Source organism: Patella vulgata, chromosome 2 (assembly GCF_932274485.2).
Source record: "Patella vulgata chromosome 2, xgPatVulg1.2, whole genome shotgun sequence".
Lineage (NCBI taxonomy): Eukaryota > Metazoa > Mollusca > Gastropoda > Patellidae > Patella > Patella vulgata.
In genome coordinates, this window is record NC_065880.2 from 58,470,826 (window position 1) to 58,497,817 (window position 26,992).

Here is a 26,992-nt window from a genome sequence, read left to right on the forward strand (position 1 = left end):
GCGACAGACAGTGTGAGCCCTGGTTCATAGGATTTGTTCTATCGCTTTAACAGGCCAATTATTGAGAGAGAGAATCATTATTGACTGTTTTTTTTTTTAAATTACAGTATATCAATGACAATCATGGTAGGTATAGCCATCTTTCAGATCATATATTTAAACTAACACCAGCGGCTGCCAGGCAGGATACGCCCACATTTTCGAGAGATGGATAGAGAACAAGCTAAAAAGGAAGCGATTTTTCCTACAATCATTATTCAGAAAATTACAATATCGAAAGGAACCAAGATCTTTGGATTATAAACTTACATTTCAAGTTTCAACAAAATCGGATAAAAATTATGACCTCTATAGGGTCCACAACTTTAATATACCATATTTTTACGCACCCATCCTTAGGGTGTAACGGTGATATAATAACACGGTTTTTTAAATCGGATATAAATTATGACCTCTATAGGGTCCACAAGCTAAAAACGTGATTTTTTGTACAATCAGGGACCATAATTCAGGAAGTTACATTCTGATATGCGCAAATATCGAAAGGAACTGAGATCTTTGGGTTATAAACTTACATTTCAAGTTTCAACAAAATAGGATAAAAATTATGACCTCTATAGGGTCCACAACCTTGATATACCATATTTTTACGCTATTTGAGAACGAAGGGCGGCCATTTTGTCTGTCAGTTTTGGGTCGATTTTCAGGAAATTCGAACTCAGCCGTCCTTAAGGTGTAACGGTGTTATAATAATACATTTTTTTAAATCGGATAAAAATTATGACCTATATAGGGTCCAAAAGCTGAAAACATGATTTTTCGTACAATCAGGGAACATAATTCAGGAAGTTACGGTCCGATATGCGCGAATATCGAAATGAACCAAGATCTTTGGGTTATAAACTTACATTTCAAGTTTCAACAAAATCGGATAACCAGCGGCTGCCAGGCAGGATACGCCCACATTTTCGAGAGATGGATAGAGAACAAGCTAAAAAGAAAGCGATTTTTTGTACAATCAGGGGCCATAATTCAGGAAGTTACGGTCCGATATGCACGAATATCGAAAGGAACCGAGATCTTTGGATTATAAACTTACATTTCAAGTTTCAACAAAATCGGATAAAAATTGTGACCTCTATAGGGTCCACAACCTTGATATACCATATTTTTACGCTAATTGAGAACGAACAGCGGCCATTTTGTCTGTCAATTTTGGCGCGATTTTCACAAAATTCAAACTCAACTGTCCTTAGGGTGGAACGGTAATATAATAATATGTTTTTTTTAAATCGGATAAAAATTATGACCTCTAATGGGTCCACAAGCTAAAAACATGATTTTTCGTACAATCAGGGGCCATAATTCAGGAAGTTACGGTCCAATATGCGCGAATATCGAAAGGAACCGAGATCTTTGGATTATCAACTTAGATTTCAAGTTTCAACAAAATCGGATAAAAATTGTGACCTCTATAGTGTCCACAAGCTAAAAACGTGATTTTTCGTACAAACAGGGGCCATAATCCATGAAGTTTCGATCCGATAAATGCCAATATCGAAAGGAACCGAGATCTTTTGGAGATAAACCTATATTTCAAGTTTCGTCAAAATCGGATAAGAATTGTGACCTGTAGAGTGTCCACAACCAAATTGTGGACGGACGGACGGACAGGGGCGACGGCATAATACGTCCACATGAAAATGTGGGCGTATAAAAATCACATTTTTAGCTTGTGGTCCCTCTAGGGTCCACAACCTTGATATACCATATTTTTACGCTATTTGAGAACGAACGGCGGCCATTTTGTCTGTCAATTTTGGGCCGATTTTCATGAAATTCGAACTCATTCATCCTTATGGTGTAGCGGTGATATAATAATACTTTTTTTTAAATTGGATAAAAATTATGACCTTTATAGTGTCCACAAGCTAAAAACGTGATTTTTTGTACAATCAGGGGCCATAATTCAGGAAGTTACAGTCCGATATGCGCGAATATTGAAAGGAACTGAGATCTTTGGGTTATCAACTTACATTTCAAGTTTCAACAAAATCGGATAAAAATTGTGACCTCTATAGTGTCCACAAGCTAAAAACGTGATTTTTCGTACAAACAGGGGCCATAATCCATGAAGTTTCGATCCGATACATGCCAATATCGAAAGCAGCCGAGATATTTTGGAGATAAACCTATATTTCAAGTTTCGTCAAAATCGGATAAGAATTGTGACCTGTAGAGTGTCCACAAACAATTGTGGACGGACGGACGTCCAGACGGACAGGGGCGACGGCATAATACGTCCACATGAAAATGTGGGCGTATAAAAATTATGACCTCTATAGGGTCCACAACCTTGATATACCATATTTTTTCGCTATTTGAGAATGTGGGTGTATAACAAGGTAATCTTACCAGTGTTTTTGGTAAGAAGATGTCTTTTTCTTTCTTCATCCACCATTTTACGATAAAATTCATCACAAGGGTGATCCCAGATACTCTCACCAGTAGCAAAATTAAAATAATAAATATCCTTGTTCTGATCTTGGCTGTAAAACAGAAAACCAGCAGCTGCCAGGCAGGGTACGCCCACATTTTGCAAGAGATGGATAGAGAACAGGCTAAAAACAAATACGACTTTTTGTACAATCAGGGGCAATAATCCAGAAATTTATGGTTTGAAATGCAAAAATATCAAAAGGGACTGAGATCTTTGGGATATAAAGATATGTTTTAAGTTTCATCACAATCGGATAAAAACTGTGACCTCTAGAAGGTCCATAACCTTCGTATTACATACTTTTACACAATTTGCGTACAAAGAGAGGACATTTTGTTCGGCAGTTTCATTTCAATTTTCCAGAAATTCGAATTCAATCTTCATTATGGTGGAATGGTGATATATTTAAAAGGTTTTTAAAATCAAAAAAAAAAAATTGTGACTCTAGAGTATCCGCAAGCTAAAAATGCAATTTTTCAAACAATCAGGGGCCATAATCCAGGAAGTTACGTTCGGATATGTGCGATTATCAAAAGGAACCAAGATCTTAGTGTGTAATGGTGATATATTCATACGTTTTTTTTTCAAATCGGATAAAAATTGTGACCTCTAAAGCGACCACAGGCTAAAAACGTGATTTTTTGTAAAATCAAGGGCCATAATTCAGGAAGTTACGATCCGATATGAGCAAATATCGATAGAAACCATGATCTTTGGGTTATAAAGATGTATTTCAAGTTTCATCAAAACCAGATCAACATTGTGACCTCTAGAGGGTCCACAACCTTGATATACCAGATGTTTACATATTTGCATACGAGGGGCGGCCATTTTGTCTGGCAGTTTTGGCTCAATTTTCACGAAATTCAAACTCAACGAACATTACGGTGTAACAGTGATATTTTCAAACGTTTTTATAAATCGGATAATAATTGTGACCTCTAGAGGGACCACAAGCTAAAAATGTGATTTTTATACGCCCACATTTTCATGTGGACGTATTATGCCGTCGCCCCTGTCCGTCCGTCCGTCCACAATTTGGTTGTGGACACTCTACAGGTCACAATTCTTATCCGATTTTGACGAAACTTGAAATATAGGTTTATCTCCAAAAGATCTCGGTTCCTTTCGATATTGGCATTTATCGGATCGAAACTTCATGGATTATGGCCCCTGTTTGTACGAAAAATCACGTTTTTAGCTTGTGGACACTATAGAGGTCACAATTTTTATCCGATTTTGTTGAAACTTGAAATCTAAGTTGATAATCCAAAGATCTCGGTTCCTTTCGATATTCGCGCATATTGGACCGTAACTTCCTAAATTATGGCCCCTGATTGTACCAAAAATCGTGTTTTTAGCTTGTGGACCCTATAGAGGTCATAATTTTTATCCGATTTAAAAAAACGTTCAAGTATATCACCGTTAAACCCTATCAAGGCGGTGGACACTATAGAGGTCACAATTTTTATCCGATTTTGTTGAAACTTGAAATGTAAGTTTATAACCCAAAGATCTCGGTTCCTTTCGATATTTCGATATCAAGGTGGTGGACACTATAGAGGTCACAATTTTTATCCGATTTTGTTGAAACTTGAAATGTAAGTTTATAACCCAAAGATCTCGGTTCCTTTCGATATTCACGCATATCGAATTGTAATTTCCTGAATTATGGCCCTTGATTGTAGGAAAAATCACTTTCTTGTTAGCTTGTTCTCTATCCATCTCTCGAAAATGTGGGCGTATCCTGCCTGGCAGCCGCTGGTTTGTACAATCAGGGACCATAATTCAGGAAGTTACGATCCGATATGTGCGAATATAAAAAGGAACCAAGATCTTTTGGTTATAAATATGTATTTTAAGTTTTATAAAAATCAGATCAATATTGTGACCTCTAGAGGGTCCACAACCTTGATATACCAGATGTTTACACTATTTGCATACGAGGGGCGGAAAATTTTGTCTGGCAGTTTTGGCCCGATTTTCACAAAATTCAAACTCAACGAACATTACAGTGTAACAGTGATATTTTTAAACGTTTTTGTAAATCGGATAATAATTGTGACCTCTAGAGGGACCACAAGCTAAAAATGTGATTTTTCCGTACAATCAGGGACCATAATTCAGGAAGTTACGATCCGATATGTGCGAATATAAAAAGGAACAAAGATCTTTTGGTTATAAATATGTACTTTAAATTTCATCAAAATCGGATCAACATTGTGACCTCTAAAGGGTCCACAACCTTGATATACCAGATGTTTACACTATTTACGTACGAGGAGCAGCCATTTTGTCCGGCAGTTTTGGTCCATTTTTCACGAAATTCGAACTCAACCAACATTACGATGTAGCAGTGATATACTAAAATGTTTTTTTTTAAATCGGATAAAAATTGTGACCTCTATAGGGATCACAAGCCCAAAACGCGATTTTTCGTACAATCAACGGCCATAATTCAAAAAGTTACGATCTGTGATGTGTGAATATCGAAAGGAAGCAAGATCTTTGGGTTACAAAGGTGCATTTCAAGTTTCCTCAAAACCAGATCAAAATTGTGACCTCTAGGATGTCCACAACCTTGATTTACCAGATGTTCACACTATTTGCGGCCATTTTGTCCGGCAGTTTTAGTCCGATTTTCACGAAATTCAAACTCAACTGTCATTAAGGTGTAACGGTGATATATTCAAACGAATTTTTAAATTGGAATAAAAATGTTACCTACATAGGGTCCACAAGCTAAAAAACATGATTTTTCATAGAATCAGGGGCCATAATTCAGGAGGTTACGGTCCGATATGTGCAAAGGCGTTATATTACGTCCTACACACAGTGAGTGGCAGTTGTCCAGGACGTTATATAACGCCCTACGCACTTAACAGGTTAAAGCTGAACTCTGGTTACAAAAATACCGAAATAATAAAATAAAAAAAAGTCCACGCCCCCAAGCCGCCATACTTGTTTCCAATTTGTGAAATAAATATGGTGGACATAGAGGCTTATGACCTGGAAAGGTTAGCCGCTCTCACTTCCAGTTTGTTTCTTGTCAGTCAGCTGTACACATCCGGTGTTATTCTCTACACACGCTTCACTGATTGCTCTATTTTTCCCCAACAGTACACCAAATTATTGAAGATTGCAAAATGTCCGATCAGGTAAGCCTGTAAATAATTATATGAACTGCGTCTACTACTATATATAGCCTAAGCTTTACTCTAAAACAAAAGATGCAAAAAGATGGCTTACCTCAACCTGAAATTTTGAACCAAAACAAATCACCTACACAAACTTTTGTCTTCTTCATATTATTATTGCCACGTCTTCTTGTGAATATCTTACACATATGTAGAACACCAAAAAAGTTATCACAGCATAATGTCCAGTGAAAATCTAATCTAAACTATCTGTTTATTGCATAGTATTAGTTATAATTACATTGGACATTATGCTGCGATAACTTTTTTGGTAATTTACATATATGTGTAAGCTATCTTTTTGCATCTTTTGTTTTAGAGTAAAGCTTAGGCTATATAGTAGTAGACGCAGTTCATAAAATTATTTACAGGCTTACCTGATCAGACATCTTGCAATCTTCAATAATTTGGTATACTGTTGGGAAAAACTAGAGCAATCAGTGAAGCGAGTGTACAGAATAACACGGGATGTGTACAGCTGGCTGACAAGAAAAAAACTGGAAGTGAGATCGGCTAACCTTTCCAGGTCATAAGCCTCCATGTCCGCCATATTTATTTCACAAATTGGAAACAAGTATGGCGGCTTGGGGGTGTTAACTTTTTTTTATTTAATTATTTCGGTATTTTTATAAGCGGAGTTCAGCTTTAATTGTTTTACATGATAGCGTGTGCGAGTGCTATTATTTAGCAGATGATGTCACTGGCTCGATATCGTGAAGCGACGATCACTGCCAAAACAATTTCGGGATGTCTTTTTTTTTTACCTCCATCCGTATAGAAGTCAAAACGTAGTATAAGACGAATGCCGGATTTCTGCTGAAAAAAGTATCAACTCATACCCCGGAAAATCCGTTAATTTTGGAGGTGATCTTGAACAAAAGCATGGGTCGACAGTAGTCGGCACGCTTCCATTCTATCGTATTACGACAACACATAATTTTGTAGGAATATTAGATTACTGACACAAATTTGAATACTGTACGGGAATTAAATATGAACAAGAGCATCGCTAACGCAGCAATATACGTCCACATTCCTGTTTTGTTTGATATGGTCCAGTTTGCATTGAGGGTCTGTGAAATAAAACTGGGTTGTAGGACTGCTATCAGTATAACATTTCGTTCACATTAACAGAACACAATTTTTATTTTAAAACAATCGATGTCTTTATTCTAAAAGCATGACGGTTTTTTTTTGGTTTTTTTTGCTTGATTGATAACGATAAGAGAATACTTGTGGAAACGTCGTGCTTTTAGAATAAACTAGTGATTGTATCCCATAAAAACTGTGTTCTGTTAATTTGTTCCCTGATCGCTAAATGCCACTTAAAGAATAAAAATGAGTAGGCCTTAGAGTTGATGCCTGGGCCAAATTCCCTCATTCTCTTGGAGGGTGCAGAAAAGTAGGACGTTAGTATACCAAGTTTGAAGAAAATCCAGTAAGAATTGCGCCCTGTAGGCGACACAAAGACACACGAAAAGAAAATGGGCGTGGCTCTGCCCCTGGGGGTTGGGCATGCACCCCAAACGATAGGGATGTTCCTTAGGGTACAAAGAATGTGTATGCAAAGTTTCAAGATTATTAGTTAAGAAATGTGGCCTGTAGACGACAAACAAACAAATACTAGAAATGGGCGTGGCTCTGCCCCGGGGGGTCGGGCATGCACCAAAAACAATAGGGATCTTCCTTGGGGTATAAGGAATAAGTATACCAAGTTTGAAGAAAATCCATGAAGAATTGCGCCCTGTAGGCGAACCACAGACACACACACACACACACACACACACACACATACATACATACACACACACACACACACAGACAGGGGCGACGGCATAATACGTTCACATTATGAATGTGGACGTATAAAAATATTGAGGCGCACCTATTTTTTTTTTATTACGTACGAATTTGAATATTTTGTTGACACATTATTTTTAATTGTGGTCTGAAACTGCCTGCTTAAATAATAAGAGTTATGCCCCTTTATTTTCGGTAAAAATGTCCGACAAGAAAATTTTTGAAATCCCATCATTGCTCTAGAGCATCCACAAGATATTTCAAATTGATCTAGGACCATAACTCTGGCAGTAATTATTGGAAATCAATACACTTCTTTGTCTCATGACCTTAAACACTATGTATAATATTAAAGAGAGAGAGAGAGAGAAATGGGGTTTAACGTCCACTCGACACAAACTTGGTCATTTCAAGACTAACATATGTTTTTTAATTTTTTTCAATAATTCGCTTGCGCATAGGGGTCTTTAGCAGTGGGAGGAAACCGGAGGACCCAGAGAAAACCCACGAGGTTGGACAGGCGACCCTACTCCTTGTCATTTACAACCGGGGAATCGATTCCACGCCAGTTGAATCAATGACAGGCCTTATGATACAGCGCGCACATGCTAACCATTCGGCCATCCAACCCCAGATAATATAAAAATCAAATAATAACTTTAGTCGCTAGAGCGTCCACAAGATTTTTCAAAGCAATCAAGGACCATAACTCTGTCAGTAATTATTGGAAATCGTTGAAAATCTATAGGCTTCTTCGTCTCATGACCTAAAACATTGTGTATAAATTTAAAGTCAAAACAGAAATTAACTTTAGCCTCTAGAGCGTCCACAAGAAATTGTTGAAGCTGGACAAATAGACGGGGACGATGACAATATACAACCACATTTCAATGTGGGCGTACAAAATCACCATGCAAATTATTATCAATTTATTTTTATGTTCTTTCTTAGACGATGAACATTAAATTCATTTCATCGACTGATAATATATTATATTCGCATAGATAATCATGGGAGTCTAAGACTACAATTATTTTCTTGGTTCAGGTGACTGTTCCACCAAGTAATATAGCTGCAAAATAAGGTGTGGCATTTAAGGTCAAGTCCCATATAGTGTAGTGGTTTACGCAAGCACCCTACTGTTTACTAAAAGTACAATATGGCTGCAATAACACCGAAAATGATTACTTGTGTTGCATGTTTATTTGTTTGGAAACAAGTGTGAGCAAGTTATTGAAATCAGGTGGTAAAATCCATTAGGGTCACATGTGCTGTGTAGTGATTTAACTCATTTAAAAACTCTGTGTACCCTAAGGCCTAAACCACAAATACAGAATATTTGTTTCTATCTAAATACATGTACTTTATACTTTAAAGTCTTTTAATAACGATAACTCTGAGACATATTCTCGATTATCAAGTAACATTCTCAATGCCTCCAGTACCCTCGATTATCAGTCCTTTCATCGGCAGTCTCCGGTAGTGACGTCAGTGATTAATGGTAAATGTTAGCTTGGTTATCCATTTAATGATTTAATTATTAAATGGACGACTGTTAAAATCCAAGCTGTTTCTAAGCCATCTGAGGGTCTACGGAGTTGATTTTGGGCTGGTTATGTAAATAGAGGTCTAATTAATAATTTCTATAACATTTGAAGCCTATAGAAAGACTTGCAATAGGCATATTTAGCTCTTAACTAATGTATCTTTAATAATACATCCTGGTCTTTATGTGGAATTTGGGTTCATTATTTAATTTTCCACCTAATATCCACAGGCACTTGAAGGGATTAAAATAAAACTTCTTACTACTGTTTGACTAGTATTACTAATAACACAAGGTCAATCACCCACCATTTTGTTTTGAATCGTTGAAGATATTTCGTCTGCTATCGTCTCACAATACTCACTAGTTCTAACACTAGTTGCCAACGAGAATTTATTTGATCATTATACACATTCCAATGTAATTAAATTGGTCATTTTACAGCGTTATTAATTACAAATCAAACTTGAAGCGTGATCACTTGTCTATTCGTATCTTTGACGGACCGGAAGTAAGACGAAATGAGGTCAAAGGATTTCCCTATTGCTTTTGTTTGTAGCAGTCTGTATCACCCAGTCCCTATATTAACCTATCCGTTACTTAAAATTTGCCTAGGGACTGGGTGATCAAGACTGTACCGAAACAGAAACACGCATGTTTGTTGGTTGAAAAATGTCAGGCTTTTGAAGTTATAGAGTGGCACTAGACACCGTTTTTTACCTTGATTTTAAATATTTTAAATTCATTAGTCAATTTAAAAAAATAACAGTTTCTGAAAAATTGATGAAACAAATAATGAACGATGCTCGAAAAATCTATTATAGCAGATATCGACCGAAACCTGAGATGTCCGGTTTATTTCTTTATTTCGGGCACTTCATATTTGCCGACTAAAAGGCAAAATAGTTTTTTCCCCAAAAATATATTAATTTTTTACCACTTTACCTTTCTACCCAAGAGACATCCCCTTCCCCCCCCCTCCCCTCCCCCCCGTTGCAGAAATAAAATTGTTTATTTATAGATATCCACTTATTTGAACTTGATTCTAGAGTATTTGGCCTTTAACCCTTTGAACCCTGAAAATATTTTGGGTGACGCATACCCTACCCTGACTTTACAGCACGATTTTGCAAAAGTGACGTCATTTTAATTGGAACTAAATGTTAGGTGTGAATTTTATATTATATATGTTTATAATTGTGTGAAATGATGGAACAATGATATTTAAGCAGAAAATTTAACTTTTATTCAATTTTATCTTCAATCCATAAACTTGGGAGTTCCAATCATGCCAACAGTTTTTGAACTCTGCTAATATCCAATATTTCTATCACCGGCCATGTACTGTAGATCAACATTTCATTACAAACTGATTACATGTACGAGTATTATCATCGCTGTCATTTTCTTTGTTATTTTCTTCCGAATCTAGGGCATATTCACTTTTAAAATCGCTTCCATTGCCGTAATTCGACCCATCAATATCTTCGCCATTATCCCTCGTTATAAGAGTTAGTGCATCCGTTGCATTTAGTCGTTTAGAACAAACAATTCGACGAAAGATTTGGCAAAATTGAAATGTAAACAAGTGGAAGGAAGTCACTATTTACAACAGACCCGGGGCAAACGATAATTGGCGTTTTGATTGGCTATTTTGTTATTGTTAAGGAAGCGTGTCAGTAGACACGCCCACAAGCCGCAAAACCAACATTTCGGGTATATGCGCTACAACGTCAAAGCCGGTTTTGCGGCATTTCGGGTTCTAAGAGTTAAAGAAAAAGAAATTACAATGTACCATGGTTTCCAGTTTTCAGGTAAGGGGGCATTTATACCCTCTTTGGCAATATACAGTAAATGTTGTTCTGTTTTTAAATCAATACCAATTATTGTAGCGTACTCTAGCACCTCTGCAAAACATAACAATATAAGATGAGGTACAATACAATGCAATAATTACACGTAACTTCTAGATACTCAAAAAAGATAGCCCACTCAGCAACTATGTGTATGTTTCAACAGCAACTTATCACAAGCTTTTCTGGACACATAATATATCTCTGGAAAATAAAAGTCCCAGATTGCTGAAAATCAACAGGTACCAATTTGGAATAAATCCAATAAAGATAGGTTGCCAGGCAACGAAACACGCCCACAGCAGCTAAATCGTTCGGGAATGAAACATTTATAATACACTCAAATCTGATTAAGAGTAACAACTCATTAAGTAATTATCAGAAAATCATTAGAATTTGTTTGGTTTTTATAAAGTTCTGCCCCATGCTAACATTTAGTATACGAAACATTCATGGATTTAGCTGTTCAATTTATCAAAATTCATTGAAAATCGATATACTTGTTCGTCTCAAGACCTTAAACTCTGTGTATCAATCTGAAGTCAATCGGATTATAACTTTAGCCTCTAGAGTGTCACAAGATTTTTCAAAGTGATCACGGACCATAACTCTGGCAGTAATTATCGGGAATTGCTGAAAATCAACAGGCTTCCTCGACTCATGACCTTAAACACTGTGTATAAATTTAACGTCAATCGGATATTAACTTTAGCCTCTAGAGAATCCACAAGAGTTTTCAAGTTGATCAAGGGCCATAACTCTGGCAGTAATTATTGGAAATTGCTGAAAATCAATAGGCTTCTTCGTCTCATGACCTTAAACACTGTGTATAAATTTAAAGTTAATTGGATATTAAAGGTCAACGGAAAAGGTTCATAATTTTTTTAAATAATGCAAGTAATTATGTCAACATATCCTTTCCATAAGTATAACATTAGTAATTTCCGCCATTCTCCGTGGGTAGTCGTAACTTTCCGTAAATAAACAATCTGTGACGTCATTTAAGTCCTTCTGCTCATATTCTAGTCTATATTTCTATGTGCAGAAGGAGTCCTTCTGAAGGACTAAAATGACATCAAGGATTGCTTATTGACGGAAAGTTACGACTACCCATATGTTGACATAATTACTTGCATTATTTAAAAAAAAATTGATGCTTTTCCGGTGACCTTTAACTTTGGCCTCTAGAGTGTCCACAAGATTTTTTGAAGTGACCAAGGGCCGTAACTCTGGCAGTAATTATCAGAAATTGCTAAAAATCAATAGGCTTCTTCGTCTCATGACCTTAAACACTGTATAAATTTAAAGTCAATCGGATATTAACTTTAGCCTCTAGAGCGTCCACAATGACGGACGGGGGCGACGACAATATACGAAAAATGAAGGGGGGTGGGGGGTGTTAGTCCAGAATGAAATGTCCTGGAACACTGAATATCAAAAGGATTTGTCATCTGATGCCCCCAATACTTCCCACCAAATTTAAAATACATCTGTATCGTCTATCGATTAAAGGGACTATCCCGAATTGAACAGAGTCTCAAAAATAAAAGTCCGAGTACATATGAAATTTATGCACAAAAATATAGAGGAATCGTGTATTTACCCTGTTTCAAAATTTCAGCTCAAAATATTGAGTCATTTGGACAAGAACGTCAAAACTACTTATCCGGACACGTAACCCTTTTAAGATTTTGATTCAATTCTTTCGTTGGGAGACCTGATAATCGATTCCCGTTCCTTTAGAGGTTTATACAGTGAATGACCCATGTGCTGTACTTGATAACGAAAGGTAAATTTCACCTACACTTTATTTTTATAAAATAAAAGTCTGGTTTTATCCAGACACCGCATAATACAGCTTGGGACACCGGTCCCCACTTCCATATTAAGACTGGCGGGTTTAAGTTGTTTGAAAACGTATCACACAAAATTTACCAGTTTTATTCTCAAAAATATTATCGGTTGGCCCTTTAAACAAGCTTTTTGGCAAAGGGGAGGTACATGTAGCTTTTTTTTTTTTATAAAAAATATTTTTATTCAGGTTGTCTGAATGGGATTGGGGAACAGGCCTAGCCTATGTAAAACCCCTCTCCCTAAGGGGAGGTAGCTCTGGAAAGAAAGGTCGAACAGCACTGAAAATCCATAGGGTTCGTCCTCCCATGATCCGAATCTGATAAAAACTGTAGTCACTATTGTGTCGAGGTTTTTGGAAAAGGGGGGATAACTCAAGAACTACAAGTCATGGAGCGCTGAAAATCAATAGAATTAATCCTCTTATGACCCCAATTCTGAAATTTTGTTAAAAAATATGGCCTCTATCGCGTTAGCTGTTAACAAGCCAATTGTGGAATGACGGTTGGAAATGGCTGAGGACATAATACGCTGAAATGTGGGCGAATAAAAATGACAAAAACCTCAAATTTCGAGAGTTAGACAGAGCTGAAATACAATAGAACTAGGTTTGCCAGAAAAATCCTGTATGAAAACAAGTATAAACCACCGGCTGCCAGGCAGGATACGCCCACATTTTCGAGAGATGGATAGAGAACAAGCTAAAAATAAAGTGATTTTTCGTACAATCAGGGGCCATAATTCAGGAAGTTACAGTCCGATATGTGCTAATATCGAAAGAAACTGAGATCTTTGGGTTATAAACTTACATTTCAAGTTTTCACAAAATCGGATAAAAATTATGACCTCTATAGGGTCCACCACCTTGATATACCATATTTTCACGCTATTTGAGAACGAAGGGCGGCCATTTTGTCTGTCAGTTTTGGGCCGATTTTCATGAAATTCGAACTCAGTTGTCCTTAGGGTCTAACGGGGATATATTAATACGTTTTTATAAAATCGGATAAAAATTATGACCTCTATGGGCTCCACAAGCTAAAATCGCGATTTTTCGTACAATCAGTGGCCATAATTCAGGAAGCTACGTTCCGATATGTGCGAATATCGAAAGGAACCGAAATCTTTGGGTTATAAACTTACATTTCAAGTTTCATCCAAATTGGATTAAAATTGTGACCTCTGTAGGGTCCACAACCTTGATATACCATATTTTTACGCTATTTGAGAACGAAAGGCGGCCATTTTGTCTGTCAGTTTTGGGCCGATTTTCATGACATTCGAACTCAGCCATCCTTGGGATGTAACGGTGATATAATAAAACGTTTTTTTAAATCGGATAAAAATTATGACCTCTATAGGGTCCACAAGCTAAAAATGCAATTTTTCGTACAATCAGGGGCCATAATTCAGGAAGTTACGATCCGATATGCGCAAATATCGAAAGGAACCAAGATCTTTGGGTTATAAACTTACATTTCAAGTTTCAACAAAATCGGATAAAAATTGGGACCTCTATAGAGTCCACAACCTTGATATACCATATTTTTACGTTATTTGAGAAGGAACGGCGGCCATTTTGTCTGTCAGTTTTGGGCCGATTTTCCTGAAATTTGAACTCAGCTGTCCTTAGGGTTTAACGGTGATATAATAATACGGACGGACGGACAGGGGCGACGACAATATACGTTCACATGAAAATGTGGGCGTATAAAAAGGCGATTTTTCGTACAATCAGGGGCCATAATTCAGGAAGTTATGATCCGATATGCGCAAGTATCGAAAGGACCCAAAGTATTTGGGTTATAAACATGCATTTCAAGTTTCATCAAAATCGGATTAAAATTGTGACCTCTAGAGGGTTCACAACCTTGATATACCATATCTTTACACTATTCGCGTACAAGCAGCAGCCATTTTGTCCGTCAGTTTTGGTCCGATTTTCACGAAATTCGTACTCAACCAAAATTACGGTGTAGCAGTGATATATTTGAACGTTTTTTTATATCGGTTAATAAATGTGACCTCTGGAGGGACAACAAGCCAAAAACGTGATTTTTCGACCAAATTAGGGGCCATAATTCAGGAAGTTACGATCCGATATGCGCGAATATCAAAAGGAACCAAGACCGTTGAGTTATAAATATGCATTTCAAGTTTCATCAAAATTGGATCAAAATTGTGACCTCTAGAGTGTCCACAAGCTAAAAACGTGATTTTTCATACAATCAGGGGCCATAATCCATGAAGTTACGGTCCGATACATGCCAATATCGAAAGGAACCGAGATCTTTGGGTTATAAACTTAAATTTCAAGTTTCAACAAAATTGGATAAAAATTGTGACCTCTATAGGTTCCACAACCTTGATATACCGTATTTTTACGCTATTTGAGAATGAACGGCGGCCATTTTGTCTGTCAATTTTGGGCCGATTTTCATGAAATTCGAACTCAGTCGTCCTTAGGGTGTAACGGTGATATAATAATATGTTTTTTTAAATCGGATAAAAATTATGACCTCTATAGGGTCCACAAGCTAAAAACGCGATTTTTCGTACAATCAGGGGCCATAATTCAGGAAGTTACCGTCTGATATGCGCGAATATCGAAAGGTACCAAGATCTTTGGGTTATAAACATGCATTTCAAGTTTCATCAAAATCCGATCAAAATTGTGACCTCTAGAGTGTCCACAATCTAAAAACGTGATTTTTCGTACAATCAAGGGCCATAATCCATGAAGTTACGGTCCGATACATGCCAATATCGAAAGGAACCGAGATCTTAGGTAGATGAACCTATATTTCAAGTTTTGTTGAAATCGGATAAAAATTCTGACCTGTAGAGTGTCCACAAACAAATTGTGGACGGACAGACAGGGGCGACGGCATAATACGTCCACATGAAAATGTGGGCATATAAAAATGACTAATACAAACCATCAGGAGTAGGCTCGTAATTTTCATCATAATCCTCTTCAAGGATAACTTGATTATTGATCATCATATTGTGACAATTCACTGTTGTAGGTAGTATCAATAACACTCAATTTAAATTGACATATTTCACTATTCCCTTACAATAATCTGTAACATATAACAATCAGTATGGTTAGTAAATGAATTGAAAACTGTCTTTACAATTGTTTTTCCTCTGTAGTGCCTTTTGTTTTCCAAAAGTTACGATCCGATATGCGCGAATTTCGACAGATATATTTCATGTTTCATCAAAATCGGATCAAAATTGTGACGTCTAGAGAGTCCACAACCTTGATATAACATTTATTTACACTATCTGCATACAAGGTGCGGACATTTTGTCCAGCAGTTTTGATCTGATTTTCATGAAATTTGAACTCAACTGTCATTAGGGTGTAATGGTGAAATATTCAAACGTTTTTTTCAATCGGATAAAAATTGTGACCTCTAGAGGAACCACAAGCTAAAAACGTGATTTTTCGTACAATCAAGGGCCACTATACACTATTTGCATACGAGTTTTGGCCATTTTATCCGGCAGTTATGGTCCGATTTTTACGAAATTTGAACTCAACCATCATTAGGGTCCAACGGTGATATATTCAAACGTTTTTTTTAAATAGTCTCTAGAGGGACCACAAGCTAAAAATGTGATTTTTCGTACAGTCAAGAGCCATAATTCAGGAAGTTAAGGTCCGAAATATCCAAAATGCGTGAATATTGAAAGGAACCAAAATCTATCGGTAATAAATATGAATTTCAAGTTTCATCAAAATTGGATCAAAATTGTGGCCTCTAGAGGGTCCACAACCTTGATATACCATATATTTACATTATTTGCGTATAATGGGCGGCCATTTTGTCCGTCAATTTTAGTCCGATTTTCATGAAATTCAAATTCAGCCATCATCAGGGTGTAACGTTTTTTTTAAATCGGATAAAAATTGTTACCTCTAGAATGACCACAAGCTAAAAACGTAATTTTTCGTACAATCAAGGGTCATAATTTACGATCAGATATGTGCGAATTTTTAAAGGAACCAAGATCTTTGGGTTATAAACATCAAAATCAGATCAAAATTATGACCTCTAGAGGGTCCACAACCTTGATATACCATATTCTTACATTATTTGAGTACACGGTGCGGCCATTTTGTCTGTCAGTTTTGGTCCGATTTTCATAAAATTCGAAGTCAAGCATCAATACAATGTAACGGTGATATATTCAAATGTTTTTTTTTTAAATCGGATAATAATTGTGACCTCTAAAGGGACCAAAAGCTAAAAACGCGATTTTTACGTAAAATCAAGGGCCATAATTCAGGAAGTTACGATCCGATATGCGCGAATATCTAAAGGAACAAAGATCTTTGGGTTATAAACATGTATTTCAAGTTTCATCAAAATCGATCAAAATTATGACCTCTAGAGGATCCACAACCTTGATATACCATAATTTTACACAATTTGCATACAAGGGGTGGCCATTTTGTCTGGCAATTTTGGTCCGATTTCATGAAACTCACGGTGTAACGGTGATATATTCTAACGTTTTTTTAAATCGGATAATAATTGTGACCTCTAAAATAGAAAGGAACCAAGATATTTGGGATATAAACATGCATTTCAAATTTCATCAAAATCAGAGGACAATTGTAACCTCCAAAGGGTCCACAACCCTGATACACAACATTTTGACAATATTTGCGAACGAGGGGCGGCCATTTTGTCCGTCAGTTTCGATTTGATTTTTACGAAATTCACACTCAACCAACCTTAGGATGTAACGGTGATATATTCAAACGTTTTTTTAAATTGGATAAAAATTGTGACCTCTATGGGGTCCACAAGCTAACCAGCGGCTGCCAGGCAGGATACGCCCACATTTTCGAGAGATGGATAGAGAACAAGCTAAAAAGAAAGTGATTTTTCCCGCAATCAAGGGTCATAATTCAGGAAATTACAATTCGATATGCGCAAATATCGAAAGGAACCAAGATCTTTGGGTTATAAACTTATATTTCAAGTTTCAACAAAATCAGATAAAAATTGTGACCTCTATGGGGTCCACAACCTTGATATACCATATTTTTACGCTATTTGAGAACTATGGACGGCCATTTTGTCTGTCAGTTTTGGGCCGATTTTTATGAAATTCGAACTCAGCCGTCCTTAGGGTTTAACGGTGATATAATATTACGTTTTTTTAAATCGGATAAAAATTATGATCTCTATAAGGTCCACAAGTTAAAAACGCGATTTTTCGTACAATCAGGGGCCATAATTCAGGAAGTTACGTTCGGATATGCGCAAATTTTGAAAGGAACCGAGATCTTTGTGTTATGAGCATACATTTCAAGTTTAAACCAAATCGGATAAAAATTGTGACCTCTACAGTGTTCACAAGCTAAAAACGTGATTTTTTGAACATTCAGGGGCCATAATCCATGAAGTTACAGTCCGATACATGCCAATATCAAAAGGAAACGAGATCTTAGGGTGATAAACCTATATTTCAAGTTTCATTCAAATCGGATAAAAATTGTGACCTGTAGACTGTTCACAAACAATTGTGGACGGACGGACGGACAGGGGCGACGACAATATACGTCCACATGAAAATGTGGGTGTATAAAAACACAATTTTTCGTACAATCAGGGGCCATAATTCAGGAAGTTATGGTTCGATATGCCCGAATATCGAAAGGAACCAAGATCTGTGGGTTATAAACATGCATTTCAAGTTTCATCAAAATCAGATGAAAATTGTGACCTCCAGAGGGTCCACAACCCCGATAAGCAATATTTTGACACTATTTGCGAACAAGGGCCGGCCAATTTTTACAAAATTCGAGCTCAACCATCATTAGGGTGTAACAGTGATATATTCACACATTTTTTTTAAATCGGATAAAAATTGTGACCTCTATGGGGTCCACAAGCTAAAAATGCGAGTTTTCGTACAATCAGGGGCCATAATTCAGGAAGTTATGGTCTGATATGCGCGAATATCGAAAGGAACCGAGATCTGTGGGTTATAAACATACATTTCAAGTTTAAACCAAACCGGATAAAAATTGTGACCTCTACAGTGTTCACAAGCTGAAAACGCGATTTTTTATGTACAATCAGAGGCCATAATCCATGAAGTTACGGTTCAATACATGCCAATATCGAAAGGAACAGAGATCTTGGGGAGATAAAGCTATATTTCAAGTTTCGTTGAAATCGGATAAGAATTGTGACCTGTAGAGTGTTCACAAACAATTGTGGACAGACGGACGAACAGGGGCGACGACAATATACGTCCACATGAAAATATGGGTGTATAAAAATTTCTTCGACATTTAAGATGGTGTATCACCATCCCTGTTTGAGGTATCAAGTTCAAGTCGAGTTTTTCTTTGAAAATGAATAGTTCTCTCCATTTGAGAACACACTAAAAATGACACATGGTAGTGTTAGTCCAAGATATTATCTATCATTTTCAGAGACCCTGTTCAATAACATTTTCAATTGTTTCGTGCCATCTTGAATACTGTTTTCACAAACATTTTTTGTTTTGAAGCCTGACAAAATGGCAAAAATTCTCAATGAGTCAATTAAATTTTTAAAATTTCTATTTTGTTTGCTTTCGGTTCAAGTTTAAAATTTTTCTACTTTTGAAGACCCTACCATTTGGTGAGCTTATCATTTAGTGACGTTATGATGATCCTGACCTCAACTAACAACTTATATCAACAAGAGCATCGCTAATGCTGCAATATACGTCCACATTATTGCTTTGATTGATATGGTACTCTTTAAAATGAAGAGAATGAAATAGCTGTAATATGACAAAAGGCAAAGAAGGCTAGGCGTTGGGTTTGTCTGCCAAATTTGCAGACAAAATATTAACAAAAAAAGTGGGTGTGACACTGCCCCAGGAAGTCGAGGCATGCACCAAAATAAATAGTTGCTGTCTTTACGATTGTAAGGAATAAATATGCAAAGTTCCAAGATGATCCATTCAGAATTGCAGCCTGTAGACGTTGAATACAAAAATTGGGCGTGGCTCTGCCCCTGGGGGTTGGATATTGAACAATATAAATAGGTACCACCCTGTTATTGAAATGATTGATATGCTGAATTTGAACATAATATGTTAATTATTGCAACCTGTAGAGTATTTACCGATAAAAAAAAAAAATAACAAAAAAGTGGGTGTGGTATCCTTACAAGATAAGGAATAAATATGCCAAGTTCCAAGATGATCCATTTAGAATTCCAGCCTGTAGACAAAGAACACAAAAATTTGGCATGGCTCTGCCCCTGGGTGTGGGACATGGACCAAATATAGGTACAACCCTACGCTGGATCATTTCGAATTGCATCCAAATTTCCAAATTTGTTAATAATTGCAACCTGTATATCATTTACTGACAAAATCAACAAAAAGTGGGTGTGGCATCGCCGAAAGGGCAAGGGGTGGGGGTGGAGTAGGGGGGCGTGCACCAACATCAATAGTTGCGCTAAAGGAAAAAATTGGGCGTGGCTCTGCCCCTGGGAGCATTCACCAAAATCAAAAGTTGACGCCCTTAGGCTATAAGGAATACATATGCCAAGTACCAAGCTGATCCATTCAGAATTGCGGCCTGTAAACATCAAACCCAATAATTGGGCATGACTCTGCCCCTGGGGGTCGCGCACCAACATCAATTGTTGCCGTCCTTAGGGTATAAGGAATAAGTATACCAAGTTCCAAGATAATCCTTTCAGAATTGAGACCTTCGAGCGCTAAAGGCAAAAATTGGGCGTGGCTCTGCCCTTCGGGGCATTCACCAAAAGCAATAGTTGACGCCCTTAGGCTATAAAGAATACATATGCCATGTACCAAGTTGATCCATTCAGAATTGCGGCCTGTAAATGACAAACACAAAAATTGGGCATGGCTCTGCCCCTGGGGGTCAGGACATGCAGTTGTCGTCCTTAGGCTATAAGGAACACATATCCCAAGTTCAAAGACGATCCATTAAGAATCGTGGCAAGAGCATTGCTAACGCTGCAATATACGTCCACATTCAAGCTTTGATTGATATGGTACTTTTTAAAATGAAGAGAATGAAATATGAAATGGCTGTAATATGATTAGAGGCAAAGAAGGCTAGGGGTCGGGTTTTGCCAAATTTACAGACAAATACAAACAATAAAGTGGGTGTGACACTGCCTAAGGAGGTCGGGGCAAGCATCAAAATAAATAGTTGCTGTCTTTATGGTATAAGGAATAAATATGCAAAGTTCCAATTCAGAATTGCAGTCTGTAAACGATAAATACAAAAACTGGGCGTGGCTCTGCCCGTGGGGGTTGGATATGGAAACAATATAAATAGGTACCATCCTGTTATTGAAATGACAACATCAATAGTTGCCGTCCTTGTGGTATAAGGAATAAGTATACCAAGTTCCAAGATAATCTATTCAGAATTGTAGCCTTTGGGCGTAAAAGGCAAAAATTGGGCGTGGCTCTGCTCCTGGGGGTCGGGGCATTCACCAAAATCAATAGTTGATGCCCTTAGGCTATAAGGAATACATATGCCAAGTACCAAGTTGATCCATTCAGAATTCCGGCCTGTAAACGATAAACATAAAAATGGGGCGTGGCTCTGCCCCTGGGGGTCGTGACATGCAGTTGTCGTCTTTAGGATATAAGGAATACATGTCCCAAGTTCAAAGACAATCCATTAAGAATCGTGGCCTGTAGGCAACTCACAGAGACACAAAGAGAAAATGGGTGTGGCTCTGCCCCTGGGGGTTGGGCAATCACCAAAAAACAACAGGGGGCATCTTTAGGGAAAAGGAATGCAAAGTTTCAAAAGGAAATGTTAAGAATTGCGGCCTGTAGGCGACACAAAAGGTACACAAATGTTGAGCGTGGCTCTGTCCCAGGGGGTCGGGCATGCACCAAAAATAATAGAGGTCAGCCTTAGGGTATAAGGAATAAGTATAAAAAAGTTTTCAAGATGATCGATTAGGCATTGCAGACTGTAAGTGACATACAGACACCCAAAAAGAAAATGGGCGTGGCTGTCCCTGAGGGCTGGGCATTCACCACAAACAATAGGGATGTTCCTTAGGATAGAAGGAGTAAGTATGCAAAGTTTCAAGGTGATACGTTAAGAAATGCGGTCTGTAGATGACAAACAATGAATGCAAGAAATGGGCGTGGCTCTGCCACTGGGGGTCGGGTATGCACCAAAAACAATAGGGATCATCCTTAGGGTATAAGGAATTCATATGAAATTTTTTTAAGACGATCAATTAAGATTTGTTACCTGTAGGCAACAACACAGACACACACAAAAAATGGGCGTGGCTCTGCCCCTGGGGGCTGGGCATGCACCCCAAACCATAGGGATGTTCTTTAGGGTACAAAGAATAAGTATGCAAAGTTTCGAGATGATGCGTTAAGAAATGTGGCTAGTAGACGACAAACAAACAAATACAAGAAATGGGCGTGGCTCTGTCCCTGGGTATAGGGCATGCACCAAAAACAATAGGGATCATCCTTAGGGTAAAAGAAATAAGTATGTAAAGATTCAGGATAACTTAAGAATTGTGGCCTGTTGGCGACACACAGAAAGAAAATGGGCGTGGCTCTGCCGCTGGGGGATGGGCATGCACCCCAAACGATAGGAATGTTCCTTCGGGTACAAAGAATAAGTATGCAAAGTTTCAGTATGATACGTTAAGAAATGCGGCCTGTAGATGACAAAGAAAAACAAAAAATGGGCATGGCTCTGCCCCTGGGGGTCTGGCATGCACCAAAAACAATAGGGATCATCCTTAGGGTATAAGGAATAAGTATGTAAAGTTTGAAGATGATCACTTAAGAATTGTGGCCTGTAGGCGACACACAGACACACACACACACACCCATACACACTCACACACACAGACAGGGGTGACAGCAATATACGTCCACATTATGAATGTGGACGTATAAAAATGGGTATGGCTCTGCCCCTGGGGGTTGGGCAATTACCAAAAATTAATAGGCGTCATCCTTAGGGTATAAGGAATAGATATGCAAAGTTTCAAAAGGATCTAATAAGAATTGCAGTCTGTAGGCGAAACGTGGCTCAATCTGATTAAAACACTGGGCCCTTATTCACGAAAACTTAAACTAAGTTACAACCGAAATTTTAAGAAATACTGCAACTTCATTGGATATATGCAAATTGATTTTACTGGTCAGCCAATCGAATTGCAGTATTTCTTAAAATTTTGATTGTATCTTAGTTTAAGTTTTCGTGAATAAGGGCCCAGATCCTAATTTGTTTCGTTTTTTATAGTTCAAAATTTCATTTTACTTGTCTTTATTACTCAAGGATCTGGAAGAGTTGTTATCATTGACGTGTTCTGGATGGTGTTAGGGATTAGCTAATGAAATGGTCTGTTACGGCATGTTTTGCACAGAACTGTGGGTAATCCAATAGAAACATCAATGTTGATTGGTTAATCAAATATCTGACGTCATAGGGTCAAAAGCCGCTCGTATGACCTCTGACGCGACCTATTGCTTCAACTTGTCAGATTTTCATGTAGTGTAGGCCATCGAAAGTATAACCAGCGGCTGCCAGGCAGGATACGCCCACATTTTCTAGAGATGGATAGAGAACAAGCTAAAAACGCGATTTTTCGTACAATCAGGGGTCATAATTCAGGAAGTTACGGTCCGATATGCGCGAATATCGAAAGGAACCGAGATCTTTGGATTACAAACTTACATTTCAAGTTTCAACAAAATCAGATAAAAATTGTGACCTCTAGGGTCCACAACCTTGATATACCATATTTTTACGCTATTGAGACCTCTATTGGGTCCACAAGCTAAAAACGTGATTTTTCGTACAAACAGGGGCCATAATCCATGAAGTTTCGATCCGATACATGCCAATATCGAAAGCAGACGAGATCTTTTGGAGATAAACCTTTATTTCAAGTTTCGTCAAAATCGGATAAGAATTCTGACCTGTAGAGTGTCCACAAACAATTGTGGACGGATGGACAGGTGCGATGACAATATACGTCCACATGAAAAAGTGGGCATATGAAAATTGTGACCTCTATAGTACAATCAGGGGCCATAATTCAGGAAGTTACGGTCCGATATGCGCGAATATCGAAAGGAACCGAGATCTTTTGATTATAAACTTACATTTCAAGTTTCAACAAAATCGGATAAAAATTGTGACCTCTATAGGGTCCACATGCTAAAAACGTGATTTTTCGTACAAACAGGGGCCATAATCCATGAAGTTTCGATCCGATACATGCCAATATCGAAAGCAGCCAAGATCTTTTGGAGATAAACCTATATTTCAAGTTTCATCAAAATTGGATAAGAATTGTGACCTGTAGAGTGTCCAAAAACAAATTGTGGATGTCCGGACGGACAGGGGCGACGACAATATACGTCCACATGAAAATGTGGGCGTATAAAAAAATGAAACGAAATATAGATCTGTATTTTAATCAGATTGGGCGAGGCTCTGTCCCAGGGGGTTGGGCATGCACCAAAAATAATAGAGGTATAAGGAATAAGTATACCAGCGGCTGCCAGGCAGGATACGCCCACATTTTCGAGAGATGGATAGAGAACAAGCTAAAAAGAAAGCAATTTTTCGTACAATCAGGGGCCATTATTCAGGAAGTTAAGGTCCGATATGCACGAATATCGAAAGGAACCGAGATCTTTGGATTATAAACTTACATTTTAAGTTTCAACAAAATCGGATAAAAATTGTGACCTCTATAGGGTCCACAACCTTGATATACCATATTTTTAAGCTAATTGAGAACGAACGGCGGCCATTTTGTCTGTCAATTTTGGGGCGATTTTCACAAAATTCAAACTCAACTGTCCTTAGGGTGGAACGGTAATATAATAATACGTTTTTTTAAATTGGATAAAAATTATGACCTCTAATGGGTCCACAAGCTAAAAACATGATTTTTCGTACAATCAGGGGCCATAATTCAGGAAGTTACGGTCCGATATGGGCGAATATCTAAAGGAACAGAGAACTTTGGGTTATAAACTTACATTTCAAGTTTCAACAAAATCGGATAAAAATTGTGACCTCTATAGGGTCCACAACTTTGATATACCATATTTTTACGCTATTTGAGAACGAACAGCGGCCATTTAGGCTGTCAATTATGAGCCTATTTTCATGAAATTGGAACTCATTCGTCTTTAGGGTGTAACAATGATATAAAAATACGGTTTTTTAAATCGGATAAAAATTATGACCTCTAATGGGTCCACAAGCTAAAAACGTGATTTTTCGTACAATCAGGGGCCATAATTCAGGAAGTTACGGTCTGATATGCGCGAATATCGAAAGGAACCGAGATCTTTGTGTTATAAACTTATATTTCAAGTTTCAACAAAATCGGATAAAAATTTTGACCTCTATAGGGTCCACAACCTTAATATACCATATTTTTACGCTATTTGAGAACGAACGGCGGCCATTTTGTCTGTCAGTTTTGGGTTGATTTTCTCAAAATTCGAACTCGGTCTTTCTTAGGGTTTAACGGTGATATAATGATACGTTTTTTTAAATCGGATAAAAATTATGACCTCTATTAGGGTCCACAAGCAAAAAAAGGCGTTTTTACGTACAATCAGGGGCCATAATTCAGGAAGTTACGGTCCGATATGCGCGAATATCGAAAGGAACCGAGATCTTTGGGTTATAAACTTAAGTTTCAACAAAATCGGATAAAAATTGTGACCTCGACAGTGTTCACAAGCCAAAAACGTGATTTTTCGTGCAATCAGGGGCCATAATCCATGAAGTTACGGTCCGATAGATGCCAATATCGAAAGGAACCGAGATCTTAGGGTGATAAACCTATATTTCAAGTTTCATTGAAATCAGATAAAAATTGTGACCTGTAGACTGTTCACAAACAATTGTGGACGGACTGACAGGGGCGACGACAATATACGTCCACATGAAAATGTGGGCGTATAAAAAGTTTTCAAGACGATCGATTAAGAATTGTGGCCTGTAGGCAAAACACAGACAAAATGGGTGTCGCACTGTCCCTGGGCAATGGGCATACACCCTAAACGATAGGGATGTTCCTTAGGGTACAAATAATAAGTATGCAAAGTTTCAAAATGATACGTTAAGAAATGCGGCCTGTAGACGACAAACAAATACAAGAAATGGGCGTGGCTCTGCCCCTGGGGGGCGGGCATGCACCAAAAACAATAGGGATCATCCTTAGGGTATAAGCAATAAGTATACAAAGTCTGAAAAATATCCAGTAAGAATTGCGCCCTGTGGGAAACCCACAGAGGAGTGACGGCATAATACGTCCACATTATGAAAGTGGACGTATAAAAAGTTTCATCTTGAAGTATAACTTCTGGTCGCATTCATTATTTTTTCCCAATCTAACAGGAATTTGATCTTACTATACTAGACACTGCATACACATTTATAGTGTATCTTGCTTGTTGAATTGACCTGACATGATATTACATGATAATGTATTATCATGTACATGTAATATCATGTCATGTCAACTAGTTCGATACTTTTACGGTGATATTTATTCTAATCAATTAATTTTACACGTCCTAAAAAAGAGACAAGCTTCAAATAAGATCATAGAAACCTTTTCCCTTATCAGGCGTTATTTTTAAGGTGCTCACGTTGACATATTTCTCAACACGTAAGTACTAAGTACTTCAGAGTTCTAGTTTTTGTTTGAAATATTCTAGTAGGCGAAAGACCGAAGACATTTATCGTTCAAGTTCGTTGCAACAACCTCTGTGGGAGATTACACGTCTCTTTGTACTAATTTAAAAACCATGATCTCCACACATTCGGCATGTGCCAGTATTTAATAATTCTTTTTTAAAAATGGAATTATTTTTAACCTAATCACCTAAAAAATAAACATTACACGCGTAGGAATACACGCGAAGTTTGTTGCCGAGTGCCATTTTGGCCAATCAAAATAACGAAAACGTTTAGCCCCGATCCTTCAATCATGGCGTATTATAGTCAACAAGGACACATTTTTCTGGCATTCTGACCAGAAAAATGAAGTGCCTTATTCATCAGAATGCAACACAGCCCTGCAAGTTACTGGTTTTTAACGGCAACACCTGGAGGCATTGTGTGGAATATTCAAAACAGTGGCAGACTTTGGATGGAGAAGAAAAAAACTTGCAATCACATATCGAGATGTGTTCGAAGGTA

General features: G+C 37.6%; 1 protein-coding gene across 5 annotated transcripts in view; it reads right to left on the reverse strand.

Annotated features, from left to right (window-relative positions):
• The window catches only part of LOC126811164 (centrosomal protein of 164 kDa), a 232,345-nt gene that overhangs the window by 198,798 nt on the left and 6,555 nt on the right, over window positions 1-26,992 (reverse strand). For all 5 annotated transcript variants that reach the window (XM_056098523.1, XM_056098522.1, XM_056098525.1 and 2 more), the window contains exons 2-4: window positions 15,687-15,833; window positions 10,839-10,950; window positions 2,416-2,549 (exon numbers count right to left, since the gene is read on the reverse strand). In XM_056098523.1, coding sequence (XP_055954498.1) covers window positions 2,416-2,549; window positions 10,839-10,950; window positions 15,687-15,753 — 313 coding nt within the window. In that variant the 5' untranslated portion in view covers window positions 15,754-15,833. The remainder of the gene's footprint in view (window positions 1-2,415; window positions 2,550-10,838; window positions 10,951-15,686; window positions 15,834-26,992) is intronic.